At 33.8% G+C, this 19,755-nt stretch overlaps 1 protein-coding gene across 5 annotated transcripts in view; it reads right to left on the reverse strand.

Annotated features, from left to right (window-relative positions):
- Positions 1–19,755, reverse strand: part of LOC309817720 (lysine-specific demethylase 6A-like) — a 163,069-nt gene that overhangs the window by 33,813 nt on the left and 109,501 nt on the right. For 4 of the 5 annotated variants that reach the window (XM_082646986.1, XM_082646985.1, XM_082646989.1 and 1 more), the window contains 4 exons: positions 8,693–9,465; positions 3,438–3,567; positions 1,882–1,987; positions 1,252–1,457 (listed from right to left, as the gene is read on the reverse strand). In XM_082646986.1, coding sequence (XP_082503112.1) covers positions 1,252–1,457; positions 1,882–1,987; positions 3,438–3,567; positions 8,693–9,465 — 1,215 coding nt within the window. The remainder of the gene's footprint in view (positions 1–1,251; positions 1,458–1,881; positions 1,988–3,437; positions 3,568–8,692; positions 9,466–19,755) is intronic. The other variant, XM_082646987.1, reaches the window with a different exon arrangement.

Raw genomic sequence — 19,755 nt, forward strand, 5'->3', positions numbered from 1 at the left:
CACAGGACAAAAATTACTAACAACATAAAAGGCAGAACATCATTACAAACCCCATGGTCATTAAAGGATAATAAAGGAATACTATGAACAACTGTACACCCACAAATTTGATAACCTAGATGAAATGGACCAACTCCCTGAAAGACACAATCTACCACAAATAACACTGGGAGAAAGAGATCATCTGAGTAAACCTGTAACTATTTAAGCTGAAAAACAATAACTTTCCAGAACAGGAAGCACCACCATGCCCAGATAAATTCACTGATGAGTTCCACCAAAAATTTAGGAAGAAATTATGCCAGTGCTCTACAATCTATTCCAGAAAATAGAAACAGAGGCAGTATTTCAACTATACTATGAGGCCAGGAAAACGATTACCCTAATAGCAAAACATTACAAGACATTACCAAAAACATTACAAGAGAACTACAGACTAATATTACCTCAACAAAAATCCTCAACAGTTATCAGCAAATCATATCCAACTACGTAGAAAAAGATTTATACACGACGTCAAACTGGGATTTATCTACTGTATGCAAGATTAACTCAACAGTAGAAAATCAACTGTTACAATACATCACACACCCACAGACCTAAAAAGAAAAATCACATGTCATGATAACAGATGCAGCAAAAGAAGTGACAAAAACTGAACACTTGGTGCATGATAAAATTACTGTCACTGAACTAAGAATAGAGAGGAACTCCCTTCATTTGATAAGAATATTTACAAAAAACCTGTAAAAACCATATGTAGAGGGGAGAAATTCAAAGCATTCCCCAATAGGATCACAAACAAGGCAAGACATATATTTTGAGATGTTTTTGTAAATTTCTGCTTCTTTTGTAATCTTCTTTAGAGACTATGAATGACACAGAAAGAGTACTAATGATTCTCTATGGATTTTTCAAATAAAACAAAATGAAAACACCTTTTCATAGACCAAATAAACACAAGAGCACTACTCAGGTAATATTCTTCATATTAAAATCACTATGGAACTATTATGTAGACCTACTTACTTTAAAATTTTAAATAAAAACATTTCAAAAACAGGGAAATCTTGTAAAACAGTACTTTCTCTATTAACAGTATGTATTTTTGCTAATTGTAACTTTGTTTAAACATTTAAAAGTTTAATAATTTGTACAGTTATAAAACCTAATTATATTAACTGAATACACTGTTAGAAAAGTAATGTGCATTTAATTTAGCAAAATAATCTCCATGAAATAAACACTTACTCTCAATGATTCCTGGAAGGAGGAGGCCTGGTACTGTGCATACTTAGCAATTGTAGTATGAGATCTATTACTTTCACAGTGCCAGATTTTCTTTGTTCCAGTGGGATCCCAGTTTTCATCTGCTGGTTGCAACAACTGTGTCCTCACCTCTACTTTGTGTTCATTGTTAGCTTCTACCAAAGTTTTGGTAGAGAAAAGTCCAAGATCTTCATGAATAAATAAATTTTGTTAATAAATAAAACTGTATTTGGTAAAATGAATGTTTCAAAAGTACTTGAACAAACCTGCACAGCAGTCCCATGAAGCATTACATCTAACCATCATGACAGGGTATTAACAAGGGACTGAAGGAAATAGCAGGATCTAATTTTACCTACATGTTACATGCAAAAGGTCTTCTACTATCTAACCTAAATCACTCATGATGCCTAATAATACCAACTTAAAAAACCACCCAAAATTTGCCAATAGCCAATAGAGGCATCATGTTAAAAATGTGCTAAGGAGACATAAAGGAGGGGAGAACATTAAAATAAAAACTGAAAAAACTGGGAAAAAACGCATTTCTGCCAGTGTTTTAACAAATGCAAGACAGGAAAAGAAATGTTCCAAGTTTTTTTTAAACCTTACCCAATTTAAGAACTCCAGCAAGGCCACGTATTACTGTAACAGGGTTTTTGGGATTTATACAAAATTGATGTAATGGAGGAAAGAAAGCATCACGCTTATTTTCCAACTGTAAAATTCAAATATTGTGTTAGATTTCAGAAAATGACTAAATATAATCCTGAGAATATGTTTTCATTTTTTTGTCAGGCATTTTTACATTAACAATGTACCTTAGCCATTAACATTGAATGCTACATATTACAGTATTTTATCATTAGTCCTTTCAGGAAAATCCTATTAGGAGAAAATCACTATATAAGTTTATTTTTTTTAAAATGCATTTAATAAATTCTGAAATGATGTTATTAACTTCTGATATCACGTTAACATTCACAAAATGATTTAAATAGCTTAATAGTTCAAAGGTATTTCACAAGTTTACTTATCAAGTGTACTTCCTTAATTCCTGTATAGAAGAGGTAAAGAAGTAAAATTTTAAATTCAACATCATAAGTATTTTTAAAACTATTATCAAAATAAAAAAATGATTTGATAAGACCCACAAAAGATAAATTGCCATTTTGCATTTCTTCCCACAAAGTTCAGTTTCAGAGGCTTAGTTTCATCTTTATATCTGGACCTTCCTTCACAGCAAGCTATCAGTAAAGTTTCATTTGGTAAAGGATTGATTGACACAATGTCTGGTTAAAAAAAAAGGGCCAGATTTCCAAAATGCTCTATTATCTATAACATCATTTTAAATACTTCAATTTTTTACTTCTGTCTTAGAAGGTGATTGGAAGGACTTTTTTTTTCAGAAACTCTAAAAAAAACATAGAAACCTTTGATTTAACTAATACCAACCACATTTCTTTACCAAATGCCTAATTTTCCGAAAAGTAAAAACACTTAGCTTCAAATTGAAAATTTATAATTAACTACTTATATTTAACCTTTTCACTAACATGCACTAATCATCATTTTTATATCCTCAACCACTTTTTTAGTTACAAAAAATTCTTTTTTAAATTGAACCATAACATCAAGGTCCATATGATCAGCAGACGGCAGAGATTTAGAAGCATGTTAACAAAAAACACATAAGACCAATTACCTATTGCTATTCAATTACCTATTGCTATATAATCCAGTTCATAAGTGAGAAGACATTTTAAATTTAAATATTCTCTTCAAAAAATCTTTCTTGAATACACCTGTGGTCAGTAACTTTTTCTACAAAAGGACAGATGGTAAATATCTTTTGTTCTATGAACTACCTATGCTCTTTTGCTACTAGTTAACTCTGTCAGCCTAGTACAAAGCAGTCAGACAACATGTAAATAAATGAACATGACTATGTAACAAGATTTCTATTCACAAAACCAGGCAGTGGACTGTATTTAGATTGAAAGATATCATTTGTGATCCTCTGGGATTCAAACATGGTTTTACAAAGTTTGTAACTTTTGGGAAAAAATTAAATTTTCCCTAAAAGGATCTATACTGGTTTAAAAATATTTCTATAAAGACAGACAAGTTCAGACACTTGACATTTCTAGTTAGTTGATCAGACTCACATAAATACTAGGTGTGGGTGGATTCAACTTGTCCTTTGGCAAGGGTGGGTATGGTGAAGACGGTGGTCTTGGAGGTGGACATTTATCCAACAAAATGTGACTATTAGATAGGCCATTTTTATCTAGATTCCTAGAGAACAATTAGAAGAAAAATATCAGTTTTATTGTAATTTTAAAAACACAAGATTAAAACAAGAGAAAATCTTAAGTTCTGTGTATAGGGCATTTTAGTATATTCATATCCATTCAAAAAAAAAGTTAATTTCAAAGAATAACTAAATATACTATATCCACATAACATCAATCATTCACAAAATATTTTTCCTAATAGTTTTCCAATTTATTTCCTCACCTAAAGAATATGAACTCCATTTCTTTCATATTTCACCTTTAGATTTGTTTCATTTAATGTTAAAAAAATAACTTGAACCAAAATATTTTAACTACCAATAATTTCACAGTAATATTTATCTCTTTTCCTTCACCATATTTCCAGATTACCTTTGTGACTACTTTCAAATCTAGGAAGACCATTTGTTTTTTATTATCAAAACTGACTTTCTGTGCAGCTCCCTAAGATTAAGCAAGAATCCAGTCTACTATAGTTACAGACTATAATTTTTAAAGTGATTTGTATAGTTGCTAAACATTCTCACATTGTATATAATTATTACGTGATGGTATTTGGATTATTTTTTTCATTCATTGAAAGGTATATTTGGTAAGTTATAAATTCTTAAAATGTAAGAATATTGCTTCCAAACTCTCTCTTTTTAATATAAACCCATTATGGGGATATTTTTAAATTCTTAAAATTTTAAACTCAGAAAACAAATACAGAAACCTGTTAAGCTTTTGAAATCATTCAAGTTGTCATATTCAAACACTTAAAGTAAAAACTAATCAATGAATTAAAATACATAAGGAAAACAGCACTTAAAAATTAAATTTCAGATAAGAATCCAAAAGCTCTACTTTGGAAACTGAAATAACTATACACTATATTTCTTCAGAACAAATAACCATATTTCTGAAAAACAAATTATATTTTAAATTTTCAAATTATACCATTATACAAGCTGAAGCAAAATAACCATTCCTTGTTTAGCTTTACTTTAGCTAAAGGGAAGAAAAGCCTGAAAATCAGGATATTTTGATAGGACTAATGAAAATTAAAGTTTCAAATGGATTAGTTATCAACTTTGAGATGCCGTAATAAACAGCTTCCCGTGTGTATAACCTATTTTTTAGCAACAAAGAGTTGTGATTTTTCTTCCCCCTGGCTGATCCCTGTGTGCCTGCATCCTGGGTTGCTTCCCTGACCAGGGGTCAAACCCAGGACCTTGGCAGTGAAAGTGCGGTATCCTAACCATTGGACAGCCAGGGATTTCCCTTGGATGGGGTTTATAGTTATGAATTAGACTGAAAATGCAGATTTCTCTATTTTTAAAGAAAAGAATTTACAAATATGAATTACATTAAAATTTTATACTTAACCACCAATTAAGTTTAAATGCTAAATCAGCATCTAGGTTTCATTATCTGTCCACAAGGCATAATGACCCATGTGTTTAACATTTTTAAATTTAAAAACAGAATTGATCCTAACTTATAAAATCCACAGAAATGTTGCTTACAACAAAAATACATATCTGAATCTAACAGAGAAAAAAATTCAAGTACCCTCGTTAGGCCAATGCAGTAAGACTCAATTATCTCTGTATAATAAAAGGAATCAGTTTCAATGCTGAATTACTTATCTGTCACTCTGTGTATTTTCCATGAAATGATTCAGTTTGGTTACAAAAACTTGTTTTCCAGAGACAGAGATATGATACAATATAATATAAATATCTTATAATACCCTAATATATGGATCAAGTGTTTGTGCTTGAAAAAAATTTTATAAGCTTATTTAACATCCTCTATATGAAAAATGAGACACAGTGACAGGAAGTGACAGCTTGTATAATTCTGCCTGTATGGATTTTATGGTCCTGTAACAGAATAAAGTATGAATATATAGAAAAGTCAAGTAATGGAAAGTAAAAATAGATTTGAAAATTGGTGTGGGGGGGGGAGATGAAGCATGATCAAGGGATCCAAAACTAACCAATCACTTGAAATGCTGAACTTACATTTTAAAATCTAAAATCTTAACAGAAGCAAAGATGCTATAAATGCAACCAAAAGGAATGAAACAACAGCAATTTAAAATTTTAACAATACTTAAAAAACTGGTGAGAAATGTAGACAGAGAAAATTGTTCAAATAGTTCAATGAAATAAAATCTAATGATTCCTTAGTATGACCCTATCAATGGGGGTCAAATCAGACTACACAGATATTTACCAAAAAGAACTGATAAATGTTTTTGAAAATAAAGGAACCATAAGTTTTTTTCTCTGTTAAAATACCTATCAACACTAATGCATAAGGATAGGGCTGTGAATAACAGAAAACAGATTAACTTTTAAATAGGTATGACTGCTTTTTTTTTTTAATGTGGATTATTTTTTGAAGTCTTTATTGAATTTGTTACAATATTGATTCTGTTTTATGTTTTGGTTTTATTTGGCCAAGAGGGATGTGGGATCTTAGCTCCCCGACCAGGGCTTAAATCTGCACCCGCTGCATTGGAAGGGGAGGTCTTAACCCCTGGACCATCAGAGAAGTCCCTGACTCCACTGCTCTTCATGAGAAACTTTTTACCATAAAAATCCAACAAGGAAAGAAATGAAGTTGGGAAAAAAATGGAAGTGGGAAAGACTAAGGGTACCTCATTATTGCAGAAATGTATTACTACATAAAAATTATTTTTAAAATATCTTACTTTAAAATATCTTATTTTAAATTTACTTTTCTTTTTTTTTTTTTTGGCGGTACGCAGGCCCCTCACTGTTGTGGCCTCTCCCAGTGCGGCTCCGGACGCACAGGCTCCGCGGCCCGTGGGATCTTCCCGGACCGGGGCACGAACCCGCGTCCCCTGCGCTGGCAGGCGGAATCCCAACAACTGCGCCACCAGGGAAGCCCTAAATTTACTTTTAAATATAACATTTAAATACAAAAAATGAAAGGTGCTCTACAGATAACTCATATACAATTTAGATTTTCTCCTCAATAAGTTTCTTAATCAGTCAGATTACACTCTCACACTTATGATTCTTTGAACTAATCTGAATGCTGAGTCCTGAAAAGAACACACCACTATCAGATAACACAACTGGTCCCCATAGGACAGTTATCATTTGCTGTCTTGGCTCTTTCTCTAAGCTGGATAATAATTTTATCCTCAATTTTCAGAACCTGTCCTTTTATTCTCTTTCCTCCATCCTTTCTTTTCTTTTCTTTTCCTTGCTCTTAGCTTTACAATTGTTGGAGATGGTGAAAGGTTATATATACCTTCACTAGTAAATTGGCAGGCATATCTACTGGAAAAACCAGGCATCCACAGGAATCTATGGCATTTTCAAGTTATTTGCAACTTATAAAAACAAATTTACACATCTGCAGTAATAAGGCAAAAGTCCTTTTACTACTTTCTGAGCCAAAAATTAAGAATGTTACCCTGAATTAAATGTTTACATACGTTTCATATATAAGGTGAGATTAAAATTTAATCCACAATGAAAGACAAAAACTTCTTAATTTGATTTTCACAAAATAATAATTATTTCCATTTCTCTATTACTCTACCCTAGGTCACTGCAAGTACAAACTATATAAATATTTAAAAGTCTTTCAGTTTAGAATTTTGTCAGTAACACATACTCAATGGTTGACTGGTGATGCCTTCTAATAAAATCATTTAAGTTCCTCAAAAATCTCAACATGTTTTAGTTTCAGCAATACAGAAGACACATAAAACCTCCTAGTTTCAGGAAGAGATAGTCATTAATCAAGAATATTTTTTAGGGGCTTCCCTGGTGGCGCAGTGGTTGAGAGTCCGCCTGCCGATGCAAGGGACACAGGTTCGTGTCCCGGTCCGGGAAGATCCCACATGCTGCAGAGCGGCTGGGCCCATGAGCCATGGCCGCTGGGCCTCTGCGTACGGAGCCTGTGCTCTGCAATGGGAGAGGCCACAACAGTGACAGGCCCGTGTACCGCCAAAAAAAAAAGAATATTTTTTACATTTGACATTCAAAACCTGCATTAAATAAAACAGTCAAGGTAGATTAAAAAATAATCTTTAGGTCACATAGTTAATAGTATATATTTTCTATTTTATTTCATTTCAACCTTAATTAGAAAGACCTTTTTAAAACTTAGTATATTATTATTCAAATTTCAAATGTTATGTTCTAAAAAATTGTACAGAAGCATTACCTGTGGCATTCTAACAGACCTTCATACAGGTTTTATTCTCCTATACAGAACATTTATGAGTAACTGTGAGAAATAATTTATTGTTTAATTTTAGATTAGATTTTATTGTGTTTAATATGAACAGAATAAAAACACTACTTTAAAAATTGTATAACAGGTGCTGAAAAATTCACTGTGGTGATTGTTGGCACACATCTGAAAATACACTAAAAACCACAGCATTGTACATTTCAAAGACAAATTATGAGGTATATGAATTATCTCTCAATAAATCTGTTTTCAAAAAAGGTGGATTTGAATCTGCAGAATGTGGAAATCTACAGTTTCACAATATCCAAGAAAGTGTTCCTCATTCTTAGTCTTCTTTTTTGTGTGAAGGCAATAAAACCAATTAAAAAATAAATTTTTGAGGCCCATTCTTCTAAGAGTAGCAGAATATGGCTTCTCTTCCCAGGTAGTCTATTAACATTTCTCAATCCTTTCTTCCTTTCTCTTGTCCCTCCTACTTATTAGTTTATAACCTCTTTTAGAGTCACACAAAATGTTACCAGAAAGAAAACAAATAGTAAGGTTTCCCAGGATTTGCTGTTTTCTACCAAGTATCATTTAATCCATTCTCTGGTTTCAATCCCCAGAGTAAGGTCAATCACAGAGAAGCCAATAACAACTCCAATAACAGATCAGTAAGGCTACAGACATGCCTCTCAGAGAAAGCAGGTTGTAGAAAAATGTTTTTCACATGTAACACACTGATATAACCATAATACTGACGTACAACGAAGTTAGATATGAAAGTTATTTTACACAAGTGACTATATTATCACCTTTTACATAATTTTTATTTCTTATAAAATCAAATATTATTTCAGTTTTCTGATCAAGTCAGGAGTCAACTATTTTCACTTTGTGATACACTTTTTCATACTAACCTGCATGCCTTCAGAACTTCTGTGGAATTTGAGTATATGGACACAGACATTGATGGTATGATCTGATGATCAGTTTTGGGGCTAACTGTAGGCAGGTCTGTTTTACTAGAGCTCTGTGAGTTCTCTAGCCCCTCTCCATTAATTGTTTGTAACCTAATGTGAGCACTGTTAAGGCTTGTAATACCACGTGTGGTTGTCTGCTCAGTGGATTTTGGAGAGGGTGTTGTGGTGGGAATGACTGAAAAGGGTGAAGAGGCAACAGAAGTATTAGTCTTTGCATGACTTTCAGGGTGAATATTATTGACTTTGTCACAAGCTCCAGTCACCATACTGTCACTGCCTTTTCCAACCAACAAGGTAGAGATCTGAGGATTGTACGAAATTAAATTTGGTGATGTAGAATCTCCATGGTTTGGACTGCAAACAGGTTCTGCCATCAGCTGCTGAGCATGATTAGAAAGTCCCTTGACACTAGCACAGCCATTAAGTGTGTCTCCAGTGTGCCTGCTTATTTCAGGCACTGAAGATCTACTTCCTGAAGATGTGCTCTCTTTGGTAAAGGTAATGCCTCGTTGTCCACCTGAGGTAGCAATATGAGAGTAGAGGTGATTGAAAGCAGTTCCCTGTGTTGAACTGCTAGGCAGCGTTCTATGTCCAGTCTGCTTCTGAATACCAGTGCTAGCCGCCTGGAGATACTGGGCAGGACCAGTGGAAAGTGAAGGTTGTTCATCATTAGATCCTGCTAAATGTGAACTCTGACCTTTGTGAAGCCCCTAAAAAAAAGGAAATAAGACTTTAAAAACCCAATGCTGTGGGTTTCAACTGAATATTATGCAAACTCCCAATGCACACAAAAACAATACTGAGGGTTAAAAATTTTAAATAAAAGGAAAGCAAACAAAATTGTGAAACATAATATAACCAAAATCCTAACAATTATTTTTAAAAGTCTCCATAATCTGCTGACTGAAGTGGTTAGTAATCTTTAGGTAAAATTATGTAACTGGGCTGCTTAACTGATTTCATTTATTAGTGTGGCAATATGTTTCTTCACATAAGGCTTTGAGAATTTTTATTATTCAATTCAGATACTTACATTTTCATCTTAAGAGAAATGTATCAGTAAATTTAGATATGGAAAACCATGCATATGGTCATTACCAATTAAATCCATGAACACTAAATAAACCAATCTACAATGCATTATGTTAAACACAGAAAGTACAGGGGCTTCCCTGGTGGCGCAGTGGTTGAGAGTCTGCCTGCCGATGCAGGGGACGCGGGTTCGTGCCCCGGTCCGGGAGGATCCCATATGCCGCGGAGCGGCTGGGCCCATGAGCCATGGCTGCTAAGCCTGCGCGTCCGGAGCCTGTGCTCCACAATGGGAGAGGCCACAGCAGTGAGAGGCCCACATACCGCAAAAAAAAAAAAAAAAAAAAAAAAAAAAAAAATCACAGAAAGTATATTTATTAATCCTTTAAAATTACCACTGAACCTATAATGTAGATCTAGGAGCTATCCTCAAAGAAGCAAAACTATAAAATTTATGAATTTATTCCAAGGAATAACTTATACAGATTTCCATCCTCATTCTCTGACACCCCACAATCCTAAAAGACATTCTAAGTGCAGTGTCCCCACCGCACTTGACTGGAGGATAGTACTTTTCCTGAAATTCACATAATTAGGAGAATATATTGATCCTATTAAAACATTCTGGTGAGGCAGTTTTTCAAAATTAGAAGTTTGAAACCAGAGAAAAGATATTTCACAGAACAAAAATCATGCTATTTTTACCTGAAATTTGTCCTTGATGGCATAAACTGCCCTAAGAAGATTCTCATTATATTTTATTGACAAAGTAACTAAAAAAATAATTACCAGCAACACTAATTAAAGTCATGGGAACAGTAAAAGAATAATTTAATAGTTTCCAGACATGAAAACTAGTAACTTCTCTAAAGTTAGAAATATTAAATACACATATATTTCTTACTGAAAACTCCATATTAAGTGGTACCTCAGAGCCCTAGAGAAAATTTTAGAATTGCTACTTCCTGAGATAGTAATTAGTTCCATAACAAGGCTAAAAGCCTTTTTCTTCATTGTGAAATGTGTCAGTAATAACATACAAATTAATAAAAAATGAACTCACAAGTTATAAATATACAAACGTCACTGTCAATCATCTACTTAAAATTTGACATCAGGCCGAGTTTGAAAATCCAGTATCAAGCTCTACCATTTAAAACACCTTGAACTAATTTTTAATCAGAAATATTATCTATACACTAACCACTTTCACATTGGACACATTAAAAATGGATGTCGGTAGGGAAATCCAAAGTTCATTCATGATCATCAAAACTGACTGACAAATGAAATAATTAGAAAATAAGCAGCCAGGTTAAAAAGTAACAATTTTATTACTCCTCAACCTATAAATCAAAGTATTTTAAGCTGATAAATTCTTTTACAGGGAATCCACGGTACAGTAAAGCAAAGGGAAAACCTGAGAACTGCAACTTTCAATGTATTCCTGAACTGACAGTCAATATTCAAATGAAGGACTGTAAACACAACACAGAACCTAATAATTAGCAGACCACTAATCTATTATGTACAAGGGGGAAAATCATTAAAATTTAAAAATAAAAACAATTTAAAAAAAAAAATTTAAAAATAAAAACAAAAGATAAGGGCTACAAATTTCAGGGAACAGCCCTCAACAAACAAGTTACTAAGATGGAGTTTTTAAAAGGTTAGAAAGAGAAAGCAGAAAGGCTATTGATTAAAAATGACCAGTTATCAAATAAAAAATGGCTAAGTATAAAAGAACAGACTTCCAAACACAATATATGAAGAACCCAAAGCAGAACACTTCTCATATTGATGAAAAACATTGTTACAAAAAGTTCAGAAAAATGCTAAGCACCATAAACACAACTGCACCTAAAACATCATAATAAAACTGCTAAAATGCTACAAAGAGGCAGCAAAGAAAATGACATATTAAAAGGTAAAATGATCTCATAAACAAGACTCTCATAAAACATGAAATCTAGTAATCAGTGGAATAACATGTTCAAAATACTCGTAAGAAAATGAACGCTAAGTGAGAACTCTATGTAAAGTGAAAGTATACTTCAAAGATAATGGTGAAAGAAAGACACTTCTAAAAAAAAGGCACCAGCAAGCACAGAGTTAAAGGAACATTAAAAAAATATGAACAGAGGGCTTCCCTAGTGGCGCAGTGGTTGAGAGTCCGCCTGCCAATGCAGGGGACATGGGTTCAAGCCCCGGTCCGGGAAGATCCCACATGCCGTGGAGAGGCTGGGCCCGTGAGCCATGGCCACTGAGCCTGCGTGTCCGGAGCCTGTGCTCCGCAATGCGAAAGGCCACAACAGTGAGTGGCCCGAGTACAGCAAAAAAAAACCAACCAAACAAACAAACAAACAAAAACTAACAAATAATTCAGCTGAAAGCAAATGACATTACATAATACCTCAGGAACACAAAAAAGGAACAGCAGAAGAAATTTTAAAATGTTGATAGATGTAAAAGACTGTGTGTGTGTATATTATTTTAAATTACTTTTCTTTTAAACATACAAATGTTAAAGCAATCGAAACACTGCATTATTAGCTTTATACACATTTATTAATACACATGGCAATAAAATCATAAAGAAGGCAGACAAAATGAAAGCTGCTATTCTATATTTAAATAATTCAAAGATATACCAACAAATATTTGCCAAACACAAAAAAGGCAGTAAGTATGGAAGAGAAGATCAGAAAACAGATGGGACATAGCTAGAAAACAAAGAACAAAGGAGGCAGTGGAAATTAAGACAACGTTAACAACAACATTAAACACAAATAGACTGAACATTCTCCCCGCCAATGAGCAAAGACTGTCAGACTGGTTAAAAACATTAATATCCCACTATATGCAGTATGTAAGAGACATTTAACTTCAAAGATATAAAAATGCTGAAAGTAAAGGAATGACAAATGATATTTAGTGCAAACAGTAACCAATGCAAGTTGGTGTTAATAATACCAAAGAACACATTACTTTTCAAGTTCACATGACTGTCTAGGAGAAAAAACAACTCTTACTAAAATTATAAGAATTAAAATCATACAAAATACATTCCCTGAATGAAATGGATCAAAAATAATAAAATCTCAGAAATAATGAAATTCTGATTAATAAACAGAATTCTAAATACCCCAAATCAGGAAATTACAACAGTAATTACAAAATACCTTAAGGAAATGATTTGAACATAAATCAAGAATATAACTGTATTCATAATCACATAAAAACATGGCTGACAAAAGAGAACTAAGTAAATGGAAAGCTACTATGTTCATGGCTCAGAAAAATTAATAATTTGACTTATATATACAACACAATCCCTACTAAATGCCAGTAGGCACTTTTGGTACAAACCAACATGCTGAGCCAAAAAATTATATGAAGGTACAAAAAAGATAGCAAAATCAAATCAACTTTTAAAATAACTAACATGTTAGAGCTATATCATCCAAATTCCAAAACATAAAGTTACAGTGATAAAGACAATATAGGATTATTAAGAAAAATAATATTGATTAGCAGAACAAAACAGTTAAAAAAAATTTAAAAACGTGGTAAGTTAGTTTCTGACTAAGTTGGCAAGGTGGAAAGAATAAAAGTTTTTCATAAATTATGCTGAAATAACTGGATATTCACAGACAAAATATACAAATACTAACTCAAAAAAAAAAAAACAGAAGTGTGAAATAGAACTGTAAATATTCTATAACAGGATACAGCAGAAAAATTTTCAAACCTTGGTTTTGGCAAGGATTTCTTATATGTAATAATAAAAACATTAAACTTTAAAACCTTTGAAAAAAGATCTTCAGCAAAATTAAATTTTTCCATTTTAAAAGACATTACTAACAAAGTGAAAATACAACTTAAACAACAGAAAGATATATTTGTAAAACCTATGTCTCTTGCAAAACCTATGTCTCAAACAAAACTTGCGCTCAAAACATAATGAAATTTACATCATCATCATTTTTAAAAAAGGCCTAAATACAAAAACTGCAAATAAGCACATGGAAATATTAGTTACTAGAAATATATAAATTAAACCTTATCAAGAACCATTATACAGCTAGAATAAAAAACTATCAATATCAGGTGTTGACAAGTATATGGAATAAGTGTGGCCTCATACATTTCTATTAGGAATGAAAATGGTTCAGTCACTTGGATATGAGTTCAGAAAATCCTTAAACAGTTTAAACATTTTATCATCTAACTCAGGGACTCCACTCATACAGACTCCAAGATATAGAAATGAAAACATATTCACACAAAGATTTTTATACAAATGTTCATATCAGCACTGCTGATAATTTTTATGACTAAAAGCAGAAAAGACAAATTCTAAGTTAATAAATAGATTAAAAAATAAAATATATTCATGCAATGCAATAATAAAGCACCACATACACGAAAAGGTAGGATTCTGTTCATTTTGATCCCCATAAAAGTAAATGTTAAAGACATAAAGCAAATTTTTGGTTCCCAAGGACAGGGACTAAAGAAGGAATGGATTGCAACTTATGAAGAAACTTCTTTAAACAGCATTACAGCAACAGACATACAACAATAACATTTACCAAATATATTTTGTTGTGTGTCTATTATTTGAATAGGTTTATTAAAGTGTACATAAACTGTACCTCAACAGACTATTAGAGAAAAATAAACACATATCATTCATCCATTCAAAGCTCTCATACATTTTCCCCCTCACAAAAACTGAAACTCAGTATCTTTATAAACATGGATATAAGTAAAAAAAGGTCTACCTAACCGTTCTTACTCAAAACTAATAAAGCTATTTATCCATCCCTAGGTCACAATACTCAGCCATACTGGCCATCTTGAATATGAAAACACAATCTCATAAAATTTGTGAGATGCACTCAAACTAGTTGCTGGCGGGAAATTTACAGAAATCAATACATATGACAGAAAAAGAAAAGAATCATTTAAGTTTCCACTATAAAACAAAATTAAATCCAAAATAGCAGCAAATTAAATCCATTGTAAGAGCATAAGAAGTGTTAAGAATTAAAAATAAAGTCAATAAAATTGAAAATAGAAGAGGGCAAATGGCAAAAGCAAGAATAACTACAATCCTGCAGCTTGTGCAACAAAAACCACATTCACAGAAAGGCAGACAAAATGAAAAGGCAGAAAACTATGCACCATATGAAGGAACGAGATAAAACCCCGAAAAAACAACTACATGAAGTGGAGATAGGCAACCTTACAGAAAAACAATTCAGAATAATGATAGTGAAGATGATCCAGGACCTCGGGAAAAGAATGGAGGCAAAGATTAAGAACATGCAAGAAATGTTTAACAAAGACCTAAAAGAATTAAAGAACTAACAAACAGAGATGAACAATAGAGTAACTGCAATGAAAAATACACTAGAAGGAATCAACAGCAGATTAACTGAGGCATAAGAACAGATAAGTGACCTAGAAGCCAGAATGGTGGAAAACTCACTGCTGCCAAACAGAATAAAGAAAAAAAAAGAAAAGAAATGAAGACAGCCTAAGAGACCTCTGGGACAACAATAAATGCACCAACATTCGCATTATAGGGGTCCCAAGGCAGAAGAGACACAGAAAGGGCCTGAGAAAATATTTGAAGAGATTATAGACGAAAACTTCCCTAACATGGGAAAGGAAATGCCCACCCAAGACCAGGAAGTGCACAGAGTCCAAGGCAGGATAAACCCAAGAAGAAACACACCAAGACGGACAGTAATCAAACTGACAGAAATTAAAGACAAAATTATTAAAAGCAACAAGACAAAACTAACAAAAAACATACAAGGGAACTCTCATAGGTTAACAGCTATTTCTCAGCAAAAACTCTACAAGCTGGAAGAGAGTGGCACAATATATTTAAAGTGATGAAAGGAAAGGACCTACAACAAAGATCACTCTACCCAGCAAGGATCTCTTTCAGATTTGATGGAGAAATCAAATGCTTTACAGACAAGCGAAAGCTAAGAGAATTCAGCACCCCCAAAGAGTGCTACCACAAATGCTAAAGAAACTTCTCTAAGTGGGAAACACAAGAGAAGAAAAGGACCTACAAAAACAAACCGAAAACAATTAAGAAAATGATAACAGAAAAATACATATTGATAGGTACCTTATATGTGAGTGGATTAAATCTCCTAACGAAAAGACAACAGGCTCGCTGAATGGATACAAAAACAAGACACAAATATATGCTGTCTTCAAGAGATCCACTTCAGTCCTAGGTACACATACAGACTGAAAGTAAGGGGATGGAAAAAAAGCTATTCCATGCAAATGGAAATCAAAAGAAACCTGGAGAAGCAATACTTGTATCAGACGAAATAGACTTTCAAATAAAGAATGTTACAGGAGACAAATAAGGACACTACATAATGATCAAGGGAACAGTCCAAGAAGAAGATATAACAATTATAGATATACATGCAACCAACATAGGAGCACCTCAATACATAAGGCAAATGCTAACAGCTTTAAAAGAGGAAATTGACAGCAACACAATAATAGTGGGGGACTTTAACACCTCACTTTCACCAATGGACAGAACATCCAAAATGAAAATAAATAAGGAAACAGAAGCTTTAAATGACACAATAGGTCAGACAGATTTAATTGATATTTATAGGACATTCCATCCAAAAACAGCAGATTACACTTTCTTCTAAAGTGCACGTGGAACATTCTCCAGGATAGATCACATCTTGGGTCACAAATCAAGCCTTGGTAAATTTTAAAAAACTGAAATCACATCAGGCATCTTTTCTGACCACAACGCTATGAGATTAGAAATAAATTACAGGGAAAAAACGTAAAAAACACAAACACATGGAGGCTAAACAATATATTACTAAATAACCAAGATATCGCTAAAGAAAACAAAGAGGAAATCAAAAATTACCTAGAGGGCTTCCCTGGTGGTGCAGTAGTTGAGAATACACCTGACAATGCAGGGGACACAGGTTCAAGCCCTGGTCCAGGAAGATTCCACATGCCGCGGAGCACCTAAGTCTGTGCCCCACAACTATTGAGCCTGTGCTCTAGAGCCTGTGAGCCACAACTACGGAGCCCACATGCTGCAACTACTGAAGCCCGTGTGCCTAGAGCCCGTGCTATGCAGCAACAGAAGCCACCACAATGAGAAGCCCACACACTGCCAAAAAGAGTAGCCCCTGCTCTCCACAACAAAGAATGGCCACACACAGGAATGAAGACAAAACACAGCCAAAAATAAATAAAGTAAATAAATTAAAAAAAAAAACCTAGAGACAAATGACAACAAAGACATGACCATCCAAAATGTATGGGATGCAACAAATGCAGGTCTAAGAGGCAGTTTTATAGCAATATAATACTACCTCAAGAAACTAAAAGAATCTCAAATAAACAATCAACCTTAAAACTAAAGGAACTAGAGAAAGAAGAACTAACAAAACCCAAAGTTTGTAGAAGGAAAGAAATCCTAAAGATCACAGCAGAAATAAATGAAATAGAAACAAAACAACAGCAGAGAAAAGTAAAACTAAAAGCTGGTTCTTTGAGAAGATAAACAAAATTGATAATAAATCTTTAGCCAGACTCATCAAGAAAAAGAGGGAGAGGACTCAAATCAATATAATTAGAAGTGAAAAATAGAAGTTACAATGGACACCACAGAAATACAAAGCATCAAAAGAGACTACTAAGGGAGGAACACTCCCAAATTCCTTCTACGAGGCCACCATCACCTTGATACCAAAACCAGACAAGGATGTCACAAAGAAAGAAAACTACAGGCCAATATCACTGATGAACACAGATGCAAAAATCCTCAACAAAATACTAGCAAACAGAATGCAACAGCACATTAAAAGGATCAAGTGGGGTTTATTCCAGGAATGCAAGGATTCTTCAATATACACAAATCTATCAATGTGATAAACCATATTAACAAACTGAAGGAGAAAAACCATATGATCATCTCAATAGATGCAGAGAAAGCTTTTGACAAAATTCAACACCCATTTATGATAAAAAACCCTGCAGAAAGTAGGCATAGAGGGAACTTTCCTCAACATAATAAAAGCCATATATGACAAGCCCACAGCCAACATCGTCCTCAATGGTGAAAAACTGAAAGCATTTCCACTAAGATCAGGAACAAGACAAGGTTGCCCACTCTCACCACTCTTATTCAACATAGTTTTGGAAGTTTTAGCCACAGCAATCAGAGAAGAAAAGGAAATAAAAGGAATCCATATCAGAAAAGAAGAAGTAAAGCTGTCACTGTTTGCAGATGACATGATACTATACATAGAGAATCCTAAAGATGCTACCAGAAAACTACTAGAGCTAATCAATGAATTTGGTAAAGTAGCAGGATACAAAATTAATGCACAGAAATCTCTGGCATTCCTATACACTAATGATGAAAAATCTGAAAGTGAAATCAAGAAAACACTCCCATTTACCAATGCAACAAAAAGAGTAAAATATCTAGGAATAAACCTACCTAAGGAGACAAAAGACCTGTATGCAGAAAATTGTAAGACACTGATGAAAGAAATTAAAGATGATACAAATAGATGGAGAGATATACCATGTTCTTGGATTGGAAGAATCAACATTCTGAAAATGACTCTACCACCCAAAGCAATCTACAGATTCAATGCAATCCCTATCAAACTACCACTGGCATTTTTCACATAACTAGAACAAAAAATTTCGCAATTTGTATGGAAACACAAAAGACCCCGAATAGCCAAAGCAATCTTGAGAACGAGAAAAGGAGCTGGAGGAATCAGGCTCCCTGACTTCAGACTATACTACAAAGGTACAGTAATCAAGACAGTATGGTACTGGCACAAAAACAGAAAGATCAATGGAAGAGGCTAGAAAGCCCAGAGATAAACCCACGAACATATGGACACCTTATCTTTGATAAAGGTGGCAGGAATGTACAGTGGAGAAAGGACAGCCTCTTCAATAAGTGGTGCTGGGAAAACTGGACAGGTACATGTAAAAGTATGAGATTAGATCACTCCCTAACACCATACAGAAAAATAAGCTCAAAATGGATTAAAGACCTAAATGTAAGGCCAGAAACTATCAAACTCTTAGAGGAAAACATAGGCAGAACACTCTATGACATAAATCACAGCAAGATCCTTTTTGACCCACCTTCTAGAGAAATGGAAATAAAAACAAAAGTACACAAATGGGACCTAATGAAACTTCAAAGCTTTTGCACAGCAAAGGAAACCATAAACAAGACCAAAAGACAACCCTCAGAATGGGAGAAAATATTTGCAAATGAAGCAACTGACAAAGGATTCATCTCCAAAATTTACAAGCAGCTCATGTAGCTCAATAACAAAAAAACAAACAACCCAATCCAAAAATGGGCAGAAGACCTAAATAGACATTTCTCCAGAGAAGATATACAGACTGCCAACAAACACATGAAAGAATGCTCAACATCATTAATCATTAGAGAAATGCAAATCAAAACTACAATGAGATATCATCTCACACCAGTCAGATGGCCATCATCAAAAAATCTGGAAACAATAAATGCTGGAGATGGTGTGGAGAAAAGGGAACCCTCTTGCACTGCTGGTGGGAATGTGAATTGGTTCAGCCACTATGGAGAACAGTATGGAGGTTCCTTAAAAAACTACAAATAGAACTACCATATGACCCAGCAATCCCACTACTGGGCATATACCCTGAGAAAACCGAAATTCAAAAAGAGTCATGTACCAAAATGTTCATTGCAGCTCTATTTACAATAGCCCGGAGATGGAAACAACCTAAGTGCCCATCATCGGATGAATGGATAAAGAAGATGTGGCACATATATACAATGGAATATTACTCAGCCATAAAAAGAAACGAAATTGAGCTATTTGTAATGAGGTGGATAGACCTAGAGTCTGTCATACACAGTGAAG

The sequence above is a fragment of the Grampus griseus genome (genome assembly GCF_964374135.1).
Source record: "Grampus griseus genome assembly, chromosome: Y".
Classification (NCBI taxonomy): Eukaryota; Metazoa; Chordata; class Mammalia; order Artiodactyla; family Delphinidae; genus Grampus; species Grampus griseus.